The sequence below is a fragment of the Ichthyophthirius multifiliis genome (assembly GCF_000220395.1).
Source record: "Ichthyophthirius multifiliis unplaced genomic scaffold scaff_1120509251421, whole genome shotgun sequence".
Lineage (NCBI taxonomy): Eukaryota > Ciliophora > Oligohymenophorea > Hymenostomatida > Ichthyophthirius > Ichthyophthirius multifiliis.
Window position 1 is genome coordinate 1 of NW_004085890.1, and position 21759 is coordinate 21759.

The window sequence follows — 21759 nt, forward strand, 5'->3', positions numbered from 1 at the left end:
AAAAAAAATAAAAGAAAAAATACTTAAATTATTTTAACTTTAGTAAAATATACTCAATATTAAAATTATAAATAATAATATAGTTTATAAAAAAAAAAAAAATCAATACAAATAAAATTAAAATAAATATATTTATTAATAAAAATTTTAAAAATGTAAAGAAAATATTAAACAAAAGTAAAATAAATATATATATAATTTTGAATAATTGATTTATGCTTATATTTATAAAGTAAATAAAAGTATTTCAAATGATATTTTTAAATAAATAAATATATATTAATAAATTATTTTTTTATATATAAAAAATATACTTTATAAAATATATTAAATAAAACATTAAAACTAAATAAAAATAAAAATAAGAAAAAAAAAAAATATATTTAAAATTTAAAAAATTTGCAAATATCAAACAATTTTTATATATTAAGAAATAAAATACTTAGTATTTATTTGAAATTGATAATTATTCTTTAATATAAAATAAAAACAATAACATATGTATTTTATATATAATAAATATTAATAATTTATGAAAAAAGAAAAAAAAAAGGATTAAGATTTTAAAAATATAATATTAAATGAAAACATATAAATATTTATATTGAAAAATATTAAAATTATATTTCATATTTACCTTATTTATAATAAATATATAATAAAAATATATTTTTTTTTTATAAACTTATTTATAATAAATTATATATATATATATATATATTATATTATATTATATTATATTATATTATATTTAAATTATAGGTTTGAAAAATATGAAATAAATAATATTCTTATTTAAATAATAATTTAATTTGTTAAAATTAAAGTATTAAATATTAATTTTAATATGAAAATTTTATAATGAATATTTTTAAAATATAAAAAGATATTTAAAACGATAAAAATTGATAGAACAAATAAAAAAATTAAATTTGTTATTAATCTAATATAATAAAAAAATTTAAAAAAATAAAAAAAAAAATAAGTTATTTAAATAATAAAAATAAATAAATTTAAATGTTTTTACTTATTAAAATATAAATATAAAAATTAAATAAAATATATATAAATAAATTTATATATGTATTTTATATATATTAATTAATAAATATTTTTATATTTATAAATTTAAATTACTAATAATTATTTTATTTGTTATTTAAAAACATTACTATATTTTATATTAAAAAAATGATATATATTTTAAAATTAATTAATTCAAAAAAATATTAATATAATTATTATATTCAAATAGATTTTTTTTTCTTTTTAAATATATTTCTATAAAAATATAAAAAAAAAATTTAATTATTTTCATTAATATTCTTCTTCATCATCAATAACATATTTAGTATGATCTTTTTTATTAAATTCTTTTTTTATTGTATCAATATTGAGATCCTTAAGTTATTTAGATTTTTCTTTTTTATCACATTATTCCAAAAAATCGGTAATCTACATATTGATTTTTTTTAAAATATTCATCATATCTTTATAATTTTATTAATTAGTTAAACTATTGCAAATTCCTTTTAGTTATTCTATATTTTTAATAATATTTACAATTTATTATTATCTTTCTTTAAAATTTTAAGTCAAATTTAAATTATACAAAATATCCTTAATTTCTTTCGAAGAATGTTTCATTTAATTTTTATTTTAATTTTTACTATAGAACCCATTTTCTAATTAGAATTCATCAGTTTGAACTTCTATGATTTTTTATTTTACATCTTATAATAACTTAATAATAATTTAGAGTTAATCCACTTGCAAATATTATTACATATAGTATTAGATTTCGGATTAATCATCCAATATAGATAATTTATTTTCACATTTTTTTTCATATATTCTGTAAGTTAAGGCTTCGTTTATGGACAAGTTTTGACATGTTTATAAAAGAATTATTAAACAGAGAGATATTAATATTACTTATTTCATAGTTTGTTTATATTGATGTATTTTTTATTTTTGTTTTGTTTTTTAATTAAAAAAAAAATTTATGGTATTTATATTTCGTTTTATAAATATGAAAATTTCAAAACGTTAAATATATTTTTAAACAAAAAAAAAGTAGTTAAAACTGATTTGATTTTATTTTACACATAAATTTGTAAGAAAAGAAAATCAGATGTATATATAAATATTTATTTTTTAAATAAAGCTAATAAAATATTTATAGTAACTTTAGATTATAAAATTAAATATTATAAATAGTATACATTTTTTATATTGAAAAAAATTAAATATATATTTTTAATATTAATTTTAATTAAAAATATTAATTGCTTGAATAAAAAAAAAACTGTTTATATATATATTTTTTTTGATATATAAACTAAAATGATAAAAACATAAAATATAAAATTATTTTCTGTGTTTTAAAATAAATTTCTACTTTTTTTAATTTAAAACTATGAAATTAAAATATTACTTATTTTTTAATAAATTTAATAATGTTTTTTTATTTTATATAATTTAAAAATTGATTTTTTATTCAATATAAAAATTAATACTTTAATATTGTTTTTAGATTGAATATCCTATTTTTACAAAATAAATAATGTTTATTAGATATTTAATATTTTTATTTTAAAAATATATTATTAATATTTATTTTGATAAGCATTTTCTATTTTATTTTATTTTGATAAAAGAAACCCTTGTAACTTAATATTATCTAATTATGTAAATTAAAACTAGTTTGACCTTTGTTTGAATTCAATTTGATGTATATTATAACTTATTAAATGCATTAATAAATCACATTTACTATGAATAATTAATTTAGAATTACTAAATAATAAAGAAATACATTATTTTTTGATTAAAATTTAAAATTGATTTAATATTATTTTTTTAATGAATTTTTTATATAAAATTAAAATAATTTTGATTCTATTTTTACTTTTTTTTTCAAGTAAAAATATTTCCTTTTTTTATAAAAAAAATAAAATAAATTATTGATATTTTTTTTTTAATTTAATAAAATCTTATAATCATGAGATAAATAAATCTTATTAAATATATAAAAATCAAATATTTTATTTATTTTGATAAATTAGTTTATTTATATAAAAAAAATTGTAATTAAAAAATCTTAATTTTTTTAAAAAATCATATTTTATTTAATAATTTTCTATTTTTATCATTTAATTAAATATATATTAAATCTAAAACAAAAATATATTAAATCTAAAATAAAATATAAATACATTAAATACAAATTAAAAATTATTTTTTATAATTTTTAAAAAGAATATTACTTTTTTAAGAACCTTTTTTATTAAAAATTAATAATTAATAGAAAAAATATAATATTTTATATGGTATTTGGTAATTATTTTAGCTAATAAGAATGCTTAATATAAATGTATTTATTAAATGTATAAAAGTAGTTTTATTAAATAATTTTTAAAAATATAAAAGAATAATAATTTATTCTAAAAAGTATTTGATTTTAATTTAATTGATAAATAAAATCCTAAATATATTTATTATATAAAAACTTTAGAAATATTTTTTAACAATATTTATAATATAATATTATAAATAAAATTAATACATTTGAACTCTATATAGATATTATTAATTTAGAAATGAATATTAAATTAAAATTTATTAAAGGGCTTAAATATCGATGTTATAATTTAGTTAGTAATCATTATTTATATAATAGACTAATATAGATAAAAATTAATAATTATTGAAAACTTAGAAATATTTGCTTTTAAAAATGTTAAAGTTTAAAAGGGAAGATAAACAAAATAAATTTAAATAGTTAAAAAATTAATTAAACTTTGAATACTATTTTATTAAAACTAAAAAAAAAAAAAAATATAATAAAATCCTAAAATAATAATAATTAAAAAAAATTACAATAAGAAATTAAAAATAAAAATGGAATCATTTTAAATTGGTAATGAATATATAGAAAATAAAGAAGAAAAAGATTCTCGAACAATAAATAAAACATTAAAAGTGAAATATTTAGCCACAGTATCATATATTGGAAAAAATTATAGTGGTTTTTAAACCCAAGCCAATGACAAAAAATATTTTTCAATCCAAGATTCATTAGAAAAAGCATTAAAAAAAATAACTAAAGACCCTAATTAAACTATAAGATCTTCCAGCAGAACCGACTAAGGAGTAAACGCAATCGCCCACCCAATAATGTTTACAATAGAATATAATAATGATTAAAAGATAATGGATTTAGAAACGATTAAAATAGCATTTAATCATGGTTTATATAAAACAAACGACAAAATAAGTATTTAAGATGTATATTATGTTCCTCTAGAATAATTTGATGTGAAAAAAAGCGCTTTAAAGAAGGAATATCATTATTATATAGAGGCCAATTTATAAGAATATTAATATAATATATTCTAAAATGAAAAATAAGTTTTTTCATTACCAGAAAAAATTGATGAGGAAAAATTAAAAAAAGCCTTAAGTTTTTATGTAGGCACCCACAATTTTTAAAACTTCACAATAAAAGCGGCTCATATAAAGTTTTTTGAATAATATGCAAGAAAAATAGACTCTATAGATGTATTTAATTACTAACATCCGTTTTTAGAAAATGCTTAATGTTTTAAAATTGTTCTTATTGGAAAATCCTTCCTTGCATATTAAATTAGGTTCATGATTGGCGAAGCAGTTAAATTCGTTAGAGGGTTAACTTCTGAAGAATAGTTTATGTAATTGCTTGATCCTGTTAAACATTTGACGTCAGTTGAAGTGCATTTGAACAATAGAACTAGGGCGCCACCGAAAGGGCTTTTTTTAATGAATGTTTAGTATCCAAGTGAGTTATATTCAAAGAATATTTAGGATTTTTATTAGATGTGAAATATATATATATATTATGTTAATAAATTTTTATTAAATGTTTTTTTATTTTTTAATTTTGATTTGTTTAATAAAAAATTAAAGTTGTTTTTTTATAAAATAATATTTATTTTTTTTAATTTGTAATATATATGAATATGATTTTAATTTAATATAATTTTGTTTAAATAAAAAATATATTATTATTAAGAAATAATAAATGTTTTTCATAAAAATAAAAAAAACTATATTGTAAAAAAAATATAAATAGTCCCAAAAATTTAAATAATATATTTAATAATAAATATTATATTTATATAATATTATAATAAAAAAGAATACATTAATAAAAGCTTATGTTATAATTTTAAGATAATATATTTAGAAATAAATATAAAAATGTATATCCTAAATTATTAATCTAACAAAAAAATAATGAAAATAAAATATATATATATAATCTTAATTAAAAAAAATAATAATAATCAATTAATATTTGCATTTTCATCATTACAGATATTAACTAATTTATTTTAATCCCTTAAACTATTTTCCTCTTCTCCACCTTCTTTCGTTATTTTTTTTAAAACATATTTCTTTTACAAAGCTGTATTCATCTTTTATTACAACTGTAATTAAGGATTAAAATATTCATCTTTAAGTTTTGTCCTATTCATAAATTATATTTCAGTTTAATCTTCTGGATTAACAGGTTAAGTGGGTAATACCGGATATTAACTCAAATTTAATGTTTTATTCTAACTCCATGCTATATAATGAATTGTACATAAAGTTCTAGGACCCCAAGGACCTTTTGTAAAATTAGAAGCAAATCTAGCACCACAATATCTACACCAATCCTATATTTATATATTTTAATTATTTTAAAATATTTTTGTTAAATGTATTTATATATAAAATTTGTTAAAATAAAAAAAAAATTATTTATAATAAAAAAAAAAAAATTAAATAAATAAATAATAATATATAAATATATATATATATATATATTTTTATATTTTTTTTACACTTGGATAATTACTATAATCAAAATTTATTACAGGTGGAATTAAGAAGTCTTCATAAGTATAAATAATTTTATTTTTATCTTTTTTGATGTCATTATTATTTTCATTAATTAATTCAACATTATTTAAAGAACTAGTATTTATTTTAGTTTATATTATTTTGTTATTATTATTTTTAATAACTAATTATAATTATGATTGTTTTTTTTTATCATTTTTTTCAATTATTTTAATATCTTTTTTTGTTTAAATTTTATTAGGAATAAGCTAGTTTTTATCTAATGAACGTGTTATTCTTATAACATTTTAATTATTTTTTTCACTAACTTAAATATTTGGAATATTATTCTTAGAATTTTTATTTTAATTTTATTATCTTGTTAAATGCTAATTATTATCTCTAAAATTAATATCTTTATTATTATTATTATTATTATTATTATTATTATTATTATTATTATCTCTATTATTATTATTTAGTTAAATTTATACTTTATTTATATTAGTATTTCCATTAACTTTTTATTTTTTATCAATTTAATTATCTATTAATTCATTTTTTTCTTATTTTCTTTATTGTTATTTACCCCCATTAATACTTTATTTAAATTCTAGTTAAGAATGATCTTAACAAATCATCAATTTTTTAGTCAATCTATGTAGTTTTTTATCTCCAAAGCATTTTAAATGAAAAGATTTAGGACATCTTACACACTAACAAATAGCTTAAGAATCTCCCGATTCTGAACATTGGGCACAATAATGAAGAGAACATCTAAATTTTTTTCTATTTTAGTCTATAAATTTAAATAAAGGGAAATCTTTTAAACAATTTAAATGATAAAATTTATTGCAGTTTGCAATTGAGCACTTTACTAATTCTTCGTTTTCAATATTTTCTTATTATTATTATGTTGTTTTTTTTAATTTTTTTATTCATTATTGTTTGAATATAAGCTTTTTGTCTTACAAATAAAACATATGGCTTAATTACTTTTACAGTCTTTACATATAAAAGTCACATTTATTAATCTTTTTAGTCTTTCTTCATCCATATGGGATTCATTTGGGAATATTACAGTATTTTCGTCCATTCCATTTACATTAATATAACCTTACTCAACTTTTTCTTTACATTATTAATGGAAACTTCTTTTACAATAAGAAGAACAGAAAACTGTACATTTTTATTTATCACAATAATAACATAGTTTTTTTAATAAATCTTCATTTTTAGGTTAATTATTATTATTTGAGTCTTTTTTTTCTTTTTTCTAATTCTAAATTGTTTTTTCTTAAACAATTTATTCATTTGATTAATAATCATTATCAGAGTAATTATTATCATAATATAATTCATCATTTTCATTTATATTATCTTTTAGTTAATATAAAATAATAGATATTCATAAAAATAATATATATATTTACTAGTTTATTTTGAATTAATAACAATATCTTAATAATTAGATATATCTAAATCTTAAAGCGTAATTTTTTTAAATCTTCTCGAAGGTCTTCCTTCTTTAATTTCATTAATACATCTATTGGCTATATCAATATATTTATTATGAAAATCTTTACTTTAACTAATTTTATTGAGAATTTCATTGACATTTTTTTCATCGTCTGCATTATAACTCATGAAATTTAATTTATTTGAAATTAAATCATTTACAAATTCACAAATTTTAAAAAAAAACCTTTTTTATAAATCTAAATCATTCCCAAAAAATTTAAGTTTTTAATCGAATTCTTTTAAAGTTAATAAAGTCTTACTTTCTTAGTCTTTTAAAATTTTATTCCAGAAATTCGGATCGTCAATTTTTAAATCTTAGTCTGTTTTATTTGAAACAAATGACCCTTTAGAGAAACTATAATTCCCTTTAATCACTGAATACTAAGCTATTCGGGTATTGTTTTTTAATATTTAATCAATGTCATCTTCAAAGAATTAGTTTGATTTTTTTTATTCTTCTTCTTCGTTCATTAGCCCCAAAATACCTCTTTTTAGTAAACTCTCGATTTCCGCTTTCCCCATTTTCTTTGATAGGTCTTATTCTTTAGTTGCCGCAGATTTAAATTCTCCTCCCATGAAAATAGCCTAGTCTAAACCTAATTTTTTAGCCGCTCTTTCAAACATTTCGGCTTCATATGTTTTTTAGTAATAAATCTATAAACCATTACTTCTTGAGTTTATCCGATTCTATGAGCTCTAGCGGTCGCCTAGACGTCATTTTATGGATTCCAGTCCGAATCAAAAATAATGACTATATTAGCGGATGTTAGATTAATTCCCAGACCACCTGCTTTTGTAGAAAGTAGAAAAACGTCTCTTTTTTTATGTGGATCATTGAATCTGTCAATTGCATTTTGACGGTCTTTTGATTTGATTGAACCATCAATTTTTTCATATTTAAATTATTTATATCTGAAATATTCTTCCAGTATTTATAATATTTAAACAAATTGGGAAAAAATAAGTATTTTTTTGCCTTCCTATTTATATTTCTATACTAGTTTGTCTAATAGTATCATTTTCCCAGAAACTTCGATTATTTTAGAAATCTTTCTTCATGAGTTTATAGATTTTGGGTAATTTCGTATTCTATTTCTTTATAAGAAAAGGATGATTGCAACATTTTCGAAGTTACATTTCTAAATTATTTAATGATGTATTCATTACTGTTGTAGAGAATTATTTCTATAACATGGACTTATTTCTTTCGTATATTGCTCGATATATAGTTTTTTATATATTAGTCATTTCAATGTCTGTAATAGTTTCTTAAAGAGGAGGTATACTATTATTTATATTATTTATATTAATATATATGTATAATATACCTGTCTTCAACATCTTCTTTCATACGCCTGAGTAAATATGGCTTTATTTTTTATTGAAGATTATCAACTTGTTATTAACTTTGGAGTTCTCCGAAATTCTCTTTGAATTCTTTCAAACTAGCGAATTTAGTAGGTTCAATATAATTTAATAAAGTCCACAATTCTTCTGTATTATTTTATATTGGAGTACCTATATATTTTTTTTATTTATTTAAAAATAAATGAATATATTTTTATAGATATATATGAAAATACCAGTTAAAAGTAATGTTCTTTTACAAGGTAATCTTTTCAAAGCTTAAAGTATTTTCGCGTTTTAATTTTTAAGTTTATGTGCTTCATCAACAACAATAAACTAAAAAGGAATATTAATCAAAAAATTATTTATATCACTTAAAAAAACTTCATTAGTAGTAATAAGTACTTAAAACTTATAAATTTCAGTTGACTACAGAACTGTCCCTTTAGTGGAAATATCAGTATAAAACCACTCAAAACTTCTACAAGACTCCCTTCCAGGCTATCCTGCATTATCATAATATAAAACTCCATTTAAATTAGTCCAATCTTCAACTGTTCTTTTCCAATGTTCTAGTGTGCTTAAAGGTGCTATAATAAGAAAAGGTCCTCTTACGTTTTCGAAAGTATATAAATGATTAATAAAAGCGATACTCTATATAGTTTTTCCCAAACCCATTTCATCTGCTAAAATTACGTTTCTTTTACTATACCAAGACTCTATCATCCAGTTTAGAGATTCTAATTGGTAATATCTGAGGAGTTTACGTTATTTATATATAGGTTAGTTTTTCACTGTATATTAAAAAGGATCCCTTTAGGTTCCGACGTCGTAAAAATAAAGCTTGTTTTTGAGATCTTGGAGACCTTGTGGACATAATTTCTTCTTTTTTTTTGGATTGTTTTCAATTTCTAATAAAGTCTGGTGACGCTTTAATTAGGCTTGGAGTATCTACCGAGAGTCTTTGTCCAAAGCACGATTATTGGTTCGATATTCGTTAATTTTCTAGGGGTTTTGGAATACACTTTCATGCTCCCATGTTGAATATATATAGGAAAGACATTTCCATTTGACACGATATAGGACATCGATGTCTTTTAAAAAAGATAAGTTTTCAATTTCTGTGTCGTTTAAATAAATAAAATTGTCAATTTCAATTTCGTATAAGGAATTTTCGTCTCTTAACCAATTGAAGGAAAATTGGCCTGGATTAAATTTTTCTATTTCTTCGATAGTTAGGTCTTATATTGCACCTTTTTTACGACAGTTACGAACTTATTGGATTTATTGGTCAACTAATTTTTTAATTTTTTCGTCTTTTTAGATTTCTATTTGTATTTTGTTTGATTATGATAATATAGAAGAAGTTTCTTCTTATTCTTTTTCATTATTATTCTTATTATTCTCATTGTTATTATTATTTTCATTGTTATTTTCATTATTATTTTCATTGTTATTATTACTTTCATTATTTTCTTCTTCTATTTCCATTTTATCATCACTTTAAATATCTAATTCTAGGAGATATTTATTTGCATTTATAAAAATATTCATTATATTTATTATTTATTCTTCATGTTTTAAATGAATGTCTTTTAATGTTATATTATTTTATATTTCTTCTCTATTTTTTCTGCAAAAAGCTTTATTTCTTATATTAAAATTTCGTTATTTTAAGAATTATTTTATATTTTATCTTAAATTTAAATTAATTCTTTTGTTAAATAAATAGTTTCTTTTTGCATTTTTTTTTTTTCAGATTATGCTATTTTCTCACTTTCTATTCTTTTCTCTTCTTCTTATTTTTTTATATACTCAGGATCTTATTATTATTAATAGTCTTTTAAAAGAATTTCATATTTCATCTTTTCTATTTAATACCATTCTTTATATAAAACTATTGCACACTATAAATATTTTTTTATAAAAAAAATAATATATTATTACTTCTCTTAATGTATCACATAAAATTATTTCATCTCTATCTTAATCTTTAAAAAATTTTCTACAATTTTTAAATATATATCCAAAATCATTAAAAAAAGATTAAAAATTTTTATAATAATCAAGATATAGTCTATTAATAAGAGTTCCTAAATCCATTGGATTTTAAATTTTTTTCCTATAGTCTTTATATTCATAATCATAATCTGGATTTATTGGTTACATAAAATGTATTCCATAATGCACATCATCTTTGGTAAAATTAAGTAGTTTTTAGACTAAAGTAACTAGATTTTCACTCCATTTACCTTTTATTTCGTTAGCTTTTTTAGGATGGATTACTGAGAAAATTTCCGTGCATTAAATTATTCGGTCTACTTCAGTAAATTTTATATCAAAATATCTTTCATTTTCTATCATTTCTTAATCAAAATCCTTTTTATTTTATTTTTATTTATTTTTTTAAAAAAATAAAATAAAATAAAATAAATAATATAAATAAAATTAATTTTATTTACTCCATTTTATAATTTTTCCTCAAAACTTTTAATAAATCTATTAAGCCTGTTTTTACCTGTTTTATCATCTCCAGTGACCTCTTTTTCAGTTAGCCATTCACATTTTAAATATGAATAATCTCTATATTTAACTAAGTATGAATATTCAGATGTTCCGTCTTCATTTTTGAGTTCTTTTCGCCAAATAATTTGATCTATTTCTGGAAAAAATATGCTTCCAGGTTATTGGCCATAATATTCGTCTTTGAAATCTGCAGCGTCTTCCTGCTCTGCTAAAAGAATTTATTAATCAACCTTTCTTTCTTCTTATATTATATTTTAAATTCCATTTTTTGATTTTTCTCTGGTACGGCGTTTTTATATAGCACTATTTTATAATTTTTAAATAAAAAAAGTATAGTTTGATATGTATTAATTATTTATTTATTATATATATGTTTTTTATTTTGTATTTATTTGTTTATTTTTTTATATGATTTGTGGTATTTTATTTATTTTTTACTCTCCGTATTCATCATCTTGTAGGCCTGATTTTAATGGATTATTTTCTGGTTCTTTATTGTATTTGTTTCTAATAAATATAGTATATATTTGTTTATGTGTAAAATATTTATAAATAATGTTTTATATTTTTTTTTTATATTTTTTTGTTTTTTTGTTTTTTTTTTTGATGAAGATAAAACGAAAACTAAAAAAAAAAAAACAATAAAAAAAAACAAAAAAATAAGTAAAAATAATTTAAATTTTTAGAGACATTAATATACAAAAATATATAATAAAAATTCAAAAAAATCTTACTTTTGTCTAGTTTAACCTCTTCTTAAGTTACGAGAATAGCGTTCCCCTTCCGAATAGTTATCGTCTTCTGAAAAATTAAGGTTTTAATTTGATTGTTAAGATTGTGACATAGATAAATTTTTCTTTCTTTATATTTTTTTTGTTTTTTGTTTTGTTTTGTTTTGTTTTATTTTTTTTATTTTTATTTTTTTTATTTTAATTTGTATATATAAATTTATATATATATGTTTTCCTTTCTTTTATATATTTTTTTCTCTTCTTTAATTAAATACAAAATTCATACCCGCCTTCTAATATATAAATATATCTTAATATAGTAATCATTATTTATATATAAACATATAAATAACATTTCATCTTTATTTTATATAATTATTTTTATATATTTTAATTTAATTATTTTTTTTAAAAAAATATTTTATTTATTTAAAAATCCCTTTTTTATTGGATATGAAATCTCTTATGATTTTTTTTTTTAAATCTAAGCATTTTATTTGAATTTTTTTTTTTTGATTTTTCATTTTAATTTATTTCTCCCAAAATATAAAATGGCTCATTTTTATATATTTATAATAATAATTTTAATATTTATTTTTATAGAAATTTGCAATTACAATATTAGTATTTTATTTAAGAGTTTCTCTATTAGAATTTTACAAAGTTTAAAATAAGTTTTTATTTTAATTTTTATTTTTATTTTTGTTTTTTTATTTTTATTATTTTTTATTTATATTAAATATATTCTCTCGTTCTTATTGTATTTTATTGTTAGAAAACAATATATAAAATATCTTCATGTTTCTAATTTTTAATAATTTAAATTTTTATTTTTTCGCGAAAATCAAAAACAAATTAAATTTTATAACAATAATAAAATTAAAGGAAAAAAAATTAAAAAATTAAAAATAAAAATATTTATTTATAAATAAGTTTTTTTATCATAATTGTAATTTATTTATATTTATATTTATTATATTAAAATATTTAATATTTTAATTAAAAAAAAATTATTACATATAATTAAATATTTATTTTTAATAAAAAAAAAAATGAAGACAATTATATTAATTATTTCTATATATAAATTAATTTTGTAATATTTCATAAAATATTTTAAATTTTTAATTTTTTTTTATTTTTAAATTATAAAAATACAAATATAAAATTAACAAAAAAAAAATATATAAATATAAATTTAATTTATATTAAATTAATTTTCTTTCATTCATTTTATTCATTCATATTATTCGAAATATTTAAATTTTTTTAAAGTAAATTAGAATTAGATAAACTATTTATACAAGCCTTAATTACATTATTTTCATTTAAAAAATTATTATTATCACCATCATTATTGCTATTTTCATTATTTTCATATTATACATTATTTATTTCATTATTTTAAATTTATAGTTGTTTCTTTAAACCTATATTTTATAATAAAATATTTATTTGTTTCATTTATTTTTCATTTTCATCAAATAAACATTAATTTAATCCACTTAAAAAAGGATTATTTTATTATTAATTATCACAGTTATAAGCCAAAGAACTTAATAAACCTAAGCAATTATATATTATATTAATAAGATTTCCATACCCATTCGTATTTTAATTTTACTAATAATTTTTCATATATTCATCACCTTTTTCTTAAAATATGTTCTATTCTTCTTTTATTATAAGATTTTAAACATCTGAGGAAATATTTTCCTTTTTTTGTTTATAAAAAAAATAAATAATTATATATACAAAAAGTTTTTATTTAATAAACTTCTATATTTTTATAACTAATTGATTTTATTTCATTTATTAATCCTTTCTCGTTTTATTAATTATCTAAATGTTTCTCTATTTATAAAAGTGGAATTTATAGAATTTAACTTAAATTATTTGTTATTTATTTTTCATCTATTTTTTATTTGTATATCAAGAAAAAAAAAAATGTATTTTTAATATAATACCATAATGATTTATTCCTCTTAATCTAAATTTAGTAATCACATGTTTAAGTGCGTTATCAATTAAGTTTATTTATATGCCTGTCCAACCATATTTTTAATAAAAAGATTCATTTATTTCTTATGGATTTTTTTATGCTAAATCATTAAATTCTTGTAATTATTAAATTAATTTAGTTTTTCTTTTAAAATAATAAATCATTTAAAAAAATTGTTTTTATAAAATACCTGTCCAATAGTTTAATTAAAAATGCCATAGAAAAAAAATCTAAATCTTGAACAATAGAGGAAGCTTGTTATTAGTTATTTTTAATATCATTCATATTTTCATTTAAAGTTAAATCATCTTATTTGTTTTTCATTTTATCCGAACATTATTATTATTGTAAAAATTATTAATTATTTATATTTTTTTCTTCATTATTAATTCCTTAAAAATTATGAGTAAAATCACTAATTATGAAAAAAAAAATACATATATTTATATATATATTTTAAATATATTATTAAATATATATATATATATATATATATATTATATACATTTTTAAATTATTACTTTTATATATATATATTTAAATTATTACTTTGTTAATTAAATATCTTTTATTTTATGCACGCCTAAATCATGCGTTAAAAATCTTACTGTTGACTATTCTTTATTAGTTAAAATTGTTCCTATGTGAAAATGCTTACACAAAGGATGTATTGCAATTACCACTTATCCTACATTAAAAGGTTAAATAGATAGTACTTAATCACTTAAACTATCTTTAAATTTAATATTTGTAAGATATTATTACTTTTTTTTATTAAATTTTTTTATTTAATTTTTTTTATTTAAATACTGAATTTTATAAATATTCTCTAACAATTTTTCGATATATATCTAATTTTCTTTATTCATTTTTTATATATTAATTCGAAAATCTTGTTGGACGACCCATAGCTTATCGAATTATTACCCATTCGAATTATTTTAAATTAGAAATATTTCCTAAATCTACTTTTTTAAGCATTTCTTTAAATTCATTATATTAAAAAAATGGTTTATCTATTGTACTATAAAAAAATTCACTTTGAAAATTTTATAAACACTTTTTTTTTTGTATATAAAATATATTTATATATAAGCTTATTATTTCTGTATACTTTTTCATTTATTAATTCTTAAATAGTTTATTAAAATTTATTTTTTTTCGTGTTATTTGCAGTACAATTTTTAGATATTTTTTCAATATATAAAACTCTTTATTCAGAAATATTTGGTATATTTATTAAATATTTCCCTTAAACATATTTTGGTTTTATTTTATTTTATTATTCAAATGTTTTGTTTTATATTTTTATAGATTAGTTATTTGGATTAATATTTTCTAAATTAAGTTCTTATTTTTTTTGATTTTTATTATAGTTTTTAAATTAATCATTATAAGCTTTCTATTTAAAAAAAATAAAAATAAAAATTAAATTTAATAAAGATAAAATAAATCTAATCATAAAAAAAAATTAAAAATTAATTTCTTTTTTTATATAAACCTTTATATTATTCATATCATTATTTTTTTAAGTTTTTTATTAAGTTTATTATTATTATTCTAAACCGGCATATTAATCTTCTAAAACAGTACTTAATAATTAAGGCGTAAGTTATTAACCTGTTTATATTATCAGTTTCAGGAAATTTTTATTCTATATATAATTTTTTTATAAACAAAAAAAAATCGAAAATTAATATACTTTCAAATATAAACTTATTATATTTATCAAAGATCTTTAATATCCTTTTGTATTTAATTCATTTTTTAATTATTATAATTATTTTAATTCTGAATCTTTAAAATCTAGAAGTATTTTTTAAAATTATTTATTTGATTTTTGCTGAATATGTATTTTTTTTATTTGAAAATAAATAAAATTGTACATTAAATAAATATTTCTAACTCTTCGAAACTCCATTTTTAACCCATATCAATTTTTTCTAATAAAAAAGAAGAATATATATAAATTTATTATTATTTTATATATTAATAGATTATTTAATAATTAATAAAATACTTGATTATTCTAATTCTTATATTAAATTTGTATAATCCATATTTTTATTTTTAAATTATTTTTAAGTTGAATATTTATTATATTTATTTTTAAATATTTTTTTGGTTAAATTTTTATACTTTTAAAAATAAATATATATATTTGAAAAAAAAAAAAAAATCATAATAAATGTAAATATATAAAAATCAATTATTAGAATTTCTTTTTAAAGTATAAAGAAATTATATTATTAAAAAATAATAAAATTACTTATTCTTAATTTTTTTTATTTCTCCTGTATTTTTTTAAAAAACTCAATAAAAAAAAAAGGGCCATATCCTTTTTTTTTATAAGTTTTTATTTTTTTTGTTTAAAAAAAAAAAAAATAGAACAAAATAAATAAAATTATTAACAAATAATATATATTAATATTGATTTTTCATAAAATTTCATTTTGATTTTCTATAAAAGCTAAAATTTTATACAATTCATTAATAATTTCTTAATCTTAATCATATTATATTAACAAAAAATTCGAAATTTCGAAAAAATTATGTTTTTCAAAAAAAAATTTATCACATACTTAATTTTTTTATTTGACACATATATATAAGCATTTCAAAAGTAATAAAATACCTTCATTTTTAAAAAGTTTATAATTTTCAATTAATATTTCAAGAATCAAATTAAAAATATTTTCATTTTCGATAAAATATATTAATTTCTACTCATTTAATTCTTATAAATAATTATTTAAACACCACAGACATTCCTCTTTAACAGAAATAGAACTTCTTTTCAAAATACCACTTATTTTTTTAAATATAAAATAATTTTCTAATATATCTATAGTTTCTTGACCATTAGATATTATATTAGATAAAGCATATAAAGTATCACATTTAACAGTTTCATTTTCACTTTCAAGCATAAAAATAAACGAAAGTATAAAATTATTTGACATTATTATCTTAAATATATAATTATAAATATAAAATTATATATATATATATATATATATATATATATATATTAATATATATATATTAATATATATATATTTACTTAAATACAATCTTTGTTTAGTAGTGATAATTATTTATAAAAAAATCCTAAACTCTGTTATATTACGATATTATTTTCGAATTAAAATGCTTTTTCAAATATTTTTTCTAAAATATTTAGGAATTATTTTTATTAGAAAAATTCTGGGTTGATTATATTATCATCATTTCTGAAAAGATATTTTAAAGATTATATTATTATTAAAATGATTTGCTCCTATTATATTTATAATCCAATTTCAATAAAAGTATCAAATATTTTTATTATATTATTAAATTAATCAACTTTTAAAAATTAATTATATTAAAAAAAATTTAGACAGTTTTTCAAAATAATAATAATATCATTTTAATTTAGGCTTTTTTATCTTTATTAATTTTTTTTAAAAAAATAAAATAAAATAAAATAATAATAATAATATTTTATATATTTATAATTTAAAAAGTTTAATTACTAGTTAATATTTTAAATAGTTTAATTTAAATAATAAATTATATTTTTTCTATCAATTATTTATTTGCTTCTTTTTTATTTGCTACTATATTAAATATACAATGCCAAACCTTTTTATTTTAAAATATAAAAAGAAATTTATAATTTATATATTTTATTTTATTTCATTTTTTAAATAAGTATATTAATTTACTGCAAAATAAATATTACTATTTTATTTTTCCTTTAACATGCCTATAAGAACATCAAAAATTTCCAATTCAATTAACCTATCACTAATAAAGTAATTTTTACTTTCTATAGAATTTAAATTAATAAGAATCCACAATAAATTATATTTTGTATCTTCTGTAAGATTTTTTCTTTTAAGAATTTAATAAAGCGTATGATAAAAAATACACTCATTTATTTTAATTGCATATATTTATAATTATTAAGTATTTACTAAATAATTTTATAATAATTCGTCTGTTAATTTATCTAGTTATGCTATTTCTTAAGGTTCATTATAATGTATTTAATTAATTTATACAATGAGATCTAAAAATCTTTATTATTCGTAAGTTTACTCTATTTCTCCTTTTAAATTTTTATTTTGCTAATAAATTTATTCTATTTGTTCTTAATCTATATTTTGATTTTAATCGTATATTTATATTTATCTTATTTTTTATATTATTTAATTGTTTTTCTTTTTTCGAATTTCTTATCTGTATATTCTTTTTTTATTAATTATTTGATTTTTTAAACTTGATATAAGAATATTTTCTTCTTATAAACAATTATTTTTCATTTTTTTTTATATATTTATAAATATATATAAATATGTATTATTAATATAAATATTAAACGCGGTTAATTTTTTTGAAAAAGAAATATGTAAATTTATAATAGGGTAAAAATTATTTTTTTAGAAAATAAAAAATTAATATATAATTTTTTTAAAAAAAATAATAATAATTAAAATAAAAAATGAATAACATACAAAAATATCTATTAAAATTTAAATTTCTTAATTATTTATTAATGAGTAATTCAAAAAAATAAATCTAAAAAAAATCAGTATATACAATAATAATACTTTACTCATTCGTACACACTTCTAAAAACAAACGGTTTACTCCCAAAAAAAGCATAAGAGGAAAGCATATTTTAATAACAGGCGCCGGAAGTGGAATAGGTCGTTAAATGTCTATCCTTTTAGCTAAACTAGGAGCTAAAATCTCAATATTAGACTTAAATATTCAAGGTGCCGAATAAACTTAGTAAATAATCACCTAATTAGGCTATTAAGACCAAACTAAAGCATTTAAATGTGATGTATCTGACATAAACGATGTCAAAACGCATTCTAATAAGCTTAAAACATCTACGGAAGTGTCGATATTCTCATAAACAACGCCGGGATAGTATCTGGTAAGAAAATATTAGAAGTAAGCGATAAATAAATTGAGTAAACAATTGCAGTAAACACCATTTCGCACACATATACAGTAAGATAAGTTTTACCGTAAATGCTTTAAAGAAATTCAGGACATATAGTCACAATAGCATCTGTTGCAGGACATATTGGAGTTGCCGGTTTAGCTGATTATTGCGCAAGCAAATTTGGGGCAGTCGGTTTTGATGAAAGTATTAGAATGGAAATGCTAAAATTAGGAAAGAATATAAAAACAACGTGTATTTGTCCATATTTTATTAATACTGGAATGTTTGATGGAGCTAAAAGTAAATTCCCGTTACTTTTACCAATTTTAGAGGAAAAATGGGCATCATAAAGGATTGTAAATGCAATTTTATAAGAGGAAAAAGTAGTTATTATGCCATGGTTTTTAAATATTTGTGTGACTCTTAAAAGCATTATGCCAGTAGGGGTTATGGATAGGATTTTGGACTTTTTCGGTAGTAATTGTAGTATGGATAATTTTAAAGGAAGGTAGGCGTGATTTTTTATTTTTAAAATTTATTTATTATAATTTTTTTAAATTATTATATATATATAAATATATATTATTATAAGAAATTGTGTAATTTTTTATATATTTTTATTAAAAAGAATTATGTTATTTTTTTAGATATAAAAAAATTGATATTATGTTTTTAAATAAATATTATTAAAGAAAAAAATATTATATATATATATATATATATATATATATATATATATATATATATATATAATTACTTTTTATAAAAGAATAATAATTTAAAAATTTAAAGTATATAAACATTTAATTAAATATTTTCTTTTTAATTATAAATTAATAAGATATTTTTTTAAAAATAATTATTTAATGAAAATATTTTTATTAATCATTTCTACATCAATTTTATTACTTTAAGTATCTAATTGCTTATCTCTTGAATAAGCATTAAACTATAATATATTATAAAAAACTTGTGAAGATAAGGAATAAATATTAATAGACTAAAGTGAAATTTTATTCTATTCAAACAACTATATGACCTAATAAACATTAAAATAATATTTTAACTTACTTTAAGATGTAAAGAAAGAAATACAAAGCGCTGCCTAATTTTAAAGTAATTTGACTGGAAATTTTTATAATAAGAAAGAACTTATAGATTAAAATATAAAACTTTATTAAGAATCTGAAGTCAAATAGTTATAAGAATATTTAAAGAATTATTAAAATTTGGCTGATAGAAATACTGAAATTGTTAATATTATTTAAAAAATTGATTCTTTAGTTGGAATTCATACTAGTCTTTAAGGTTAATTATCGTATGAATAATTTTAAGATATTCTTCTTTCTAAATCTTCATAAATTAGTAATTTCCTTAAAAATTGTGATAAGAAAAAAGAAAAAATTCAAAAAAGTATAACTATTGAATATATAGATGATATAAATGAAAAGAAAATTGATAAAAATATAAAAAAAAGTATTAAAATATATTTCGATGAAAAATGATATATAATTATTTTATATTTTATTATAAGAAATACATAAACTAATATTTTTATAATTTTAATTAAAAAATATTATTAAAATAAATTTTATTTTTATACAAATTATTAAAAAATATATATTAGAAATATATAATAATTAATATATAATTTAATTATATTCAGAATTTTATTATTATATAATAAAAATAATATACATATAAATAAAACAAATAAAAAATATAAAATAGATTCATTTAAATACAAAATACATAATAAATGTATTTTAGTGTATATACAAATAATAACACTTCATAAAATAATTTCTATATGCCTATAAGAAATAAAAATTAAATAAAATTCTTTATATTAAGCCCAATAACACCATAAATCTACCGAATAAAACTCAGTATATTAACTAATCGAATAAATAAATTAACAAATGGAGATTTAACATTATAAAGGAAAATATATTAAGCTTCTTTAAAAGCGGAATAATTATTTTAATTAAAAGAATATGCATACAACAAAGTAATTTTTTTTTTTTTTACAAAAATGATTAAATAAAATTTATATAAAGAAAAAAGAAATGGAAAATAAAAAAATAGAAGTTGATGAAATACCTTTTACACATCCAATAGGTTAAAAAGAAATGTTAAAATGTTAAATTTCTAAATAAAATCTATATGATTTAAATCGAGAAAGATCGGAGAATATAAAAAGTGAATTTTTTTAAGAAAAAATGAGAAAAAAATATGAAGAAGAGTTATTAGTGAATAATTTAAAAATAAATTGTTTAAATATAAAACATTAAAAATAAATAGGAAAATAAAAATAATAAATATTTATATTTTAAAAGTAAAAGAAAATATAAGAAAAATAATAAAAATAACTGGAGTGGGAAAATGAGTAGATAAAACACAAACAAAATTTAATTAAAAAATTAGAGGAAATTGAATAAGAAAAAATAAAAAAATTAAATTAAACGAAAAATAAGTCTTTATCAGCATTATAATAATTGGATTATTGCAAAAGTAATAATGCAGAAAAATATAAAGAAATGTTTAGAAATAAAAGTATTCATAAAATGAATAAATATCATTAGGATTAATAAAAAATACTTTAAAATAATTAATTATTAATATAATTAGATATAGATAAATATGGAAAAACTGTAATAAAACCAAAAGAAATATGAATAAATAAATGTATATATATAACAATATATATATATTAAAAAAAAGAAAGATATATATATATATATATATATATATATATATATATTATATATATATATATATATATATATATATATATATATATATATATATTTATTATT

The 21759-nt window shown here is 16.5% G+C and overlaps 4 protein-coding genes across 4 annotated transcripts, besides 52 other annotated features; 1 reads left to right on the forward strand and 3 right to left on the reverse strand. All coding sequences in view use genetic code 6, as the record gives it.

Moving 5' to 3' along the window:
• Positions 1-638: 638 nt before the first annotated feature.
• Positions 639-761: a microsatellite.
• Positions 686-752: a microsatellite.
• Positions 701-751: a microsatellite.
• Positions 762-2446: 1685 nt separating the features above from the next.
• Positions 2447-2509: a microsatellite.
• A 584-nt stretch (positions 2510-3093) lies between these two features.
• Positions 3094-3135: a microsatellite.
• Positions 3136-3165: 30 nt separating this feature from the next.
• Positions 3166-3213: a microsatellite.
• Positions 3214-3369: 156 nt separating this feature from the next.
• Positions 3370-3412: a microsatellite.
• Positions 3413-5124: 1712 nt separating this feature from the next.
• Positions 5125-5165: a microsatellite.
• Positions 5166-5327: 162 nt separating this feature from the next.
• On the reverse strand, positions 5328-6509 carry IMG5_200330 (type iii restriction res subunit family protein, putative; the record flags this gene model as incomplete). Its single annotated transcript, XM_004024023.1, has 3 exons — positions 5328-5702; positions 5871-6106; positions 6470-6509. The coding sequence occupies 3 exons, from the start codon at positions 6507-6509 to the stop codon at positions 5328-5330; spliced, it is 651 nt and encodes a 216-aa protein (XP_004024072.1).
• Positions 5811-5853: a microsatellite.
• Positions 6286-6347: a microsatellite.
• A 379-nt stretch (positions 6510-6888) lies between the features above and the next one.
• IMG5_200340 (hypothetical protein) lies at positions 6889-8033 on the reverse strand (the record flags this gene model as incomplete). Its single annotated transcript, XM_004024024.1, has 2 exons — positions 7302-8033; positions 6889-7248 (listed from the first exon to the last, which is right to left on the reverse strand). The coding sequence occupies exons 1-2, from the start codon at positions 7503-7505 to the stop codon at positions 6889-6891; spliced, it is 564 nt and encodes a 187-aa protein (XP_004024073.1). The 5' UTR covers positions 7506-8033.
• Positions 8034-8280: 247 nt separating this feature from the next.
• On the reverse strand, positions 8281-12320 carry IMG5_200350 (myb domain protein; the record flags this gene model as incomplete). The annotated part of the gene is made up of 9 exons (XM_004024025.1): positions 8281-8674; positions 8718-8907; positions 8973-10064; positions 10514-10643; positions 10684-11115; positions 11199-11565; positions 11701-11769; positions 11997-12122; positions 12280-12320. The coding sequence occupies 9 exons, from the start codon at positions 12318-12320 to the stop codon at positions 8281-8283; spliced, it is 2841 nt and encodes a 946-aa protein (XP_004024074.1).
• Positions 10118-10194: a microsatellite.
• Positions 10124-10206: a microsatellite.
• Positions 10133-10206: a microsatellite.
• Positions 10150-10212: a microsatellite.
• Positions 11144-11185: a microsatellite.
• Positions 11148-11185: a microsatellite.
• Positions 11821-11847: a microsatellite.
• Positions 11831-11864: a microsatellite.
• Positions 11883-11925: a microsatellite.
• Positions 11889-11925: a microsatellite.
• Positions 11889-11932: a microsatellite.
• Positions 11891-11922: a microsatellite.
• Positions 12113-12193: a microsatellite.
• Positions 12130-12186: a microsatellite.
• Positions 12139-12194: a microsatellite.
• Positions 12141-12178: a microsatellite.
• Positions 12141-12200: a microsatellite.
• Positions 12216-12258: a microsatellite.
• A 348-nt stretch (positions 12321-12668) lies between the features above and the next one.
• Positions 12669-12714: a microsatellite.
• Positions 12669-12725: a microsatellite.
• Positions 12675-12725: a microsatellite.
• Positions 12681-12727: a microsatellite.
• Positions 12687-12731: a microsatellite.
• Positions 12732-12963: 232 nt separating this feature from the next.
• Positions 12964-13045: a microsatellite.
• Positions 12966-13070: a microsatellite.
• Positions 13071-14426: 1356 nt separating this feature from the next.
• Positions 14427-14543: a microsatellite.
• Positions 14433-14499: a microsatellite.
• Positions 14475-14567: a microsatellite.
• Positions 14494-14547: a microsatellite.
• A 186-nt stretch (positions 14568-14753) lies between the features above and the next one.
• Positions 14754-14798: a microsatellite.
• Positions 14761-14803: a microsatellite.
• Positions 14804-15409: 606 nt separating this feature from the next.
• Positions 15410-15471: a microsatellite.
• A 500-nt stretch (positions 15472-15971) lies between these two features.
• Positions 15972-16009: a microsatellite.
• A 957-nt stretch (positions 16010-16966) lies between these two features.
• Positions 16967-17055: a microsatellite.
• Positions 16970-17056: a microsatellite.
• Positions 16993-17055: a microsatellite.
• A 1397-nt stretch (positions 17057-18453) lies between the features above and the next one.
• Positions 18454-18492: a microsatellite.
• A 46-nt stretch (positions 18493-18538) lies between these two features.
• On the forward strand, positions 18539-19360 carry IMG5_200360 (short chain dehydrogenase reductase family protein, putative; the record flags this gene model as incomplete). The annotated part of the gene is made up of 1 exon (XM_004024026.1): positions 18539-19360. One exon carries the CDS (start codon positions 18539-18541, stop codon positions 19358-19360), a length of 822 nt encoding a protein of 273 aa, XP_004024075.1.
• Positions 19361-19465: 105 nt separating this feature from the next.
• Positions 19466-19512: a microsatellite.
• Positions 19513-19638: 126 nt separating this feature from the next.
• Positions 19639-19692: a microsatellite.
• Positions 19693-21668: 1976 nt separating this feature from the next.
• Positions 21669-21751: a microsatellite.
• Positions 21743-21759: part of a microsatellite that runs on past the window's edge.
• Positions 21743-21759: part of a microsatellite that runs on past the window's edge.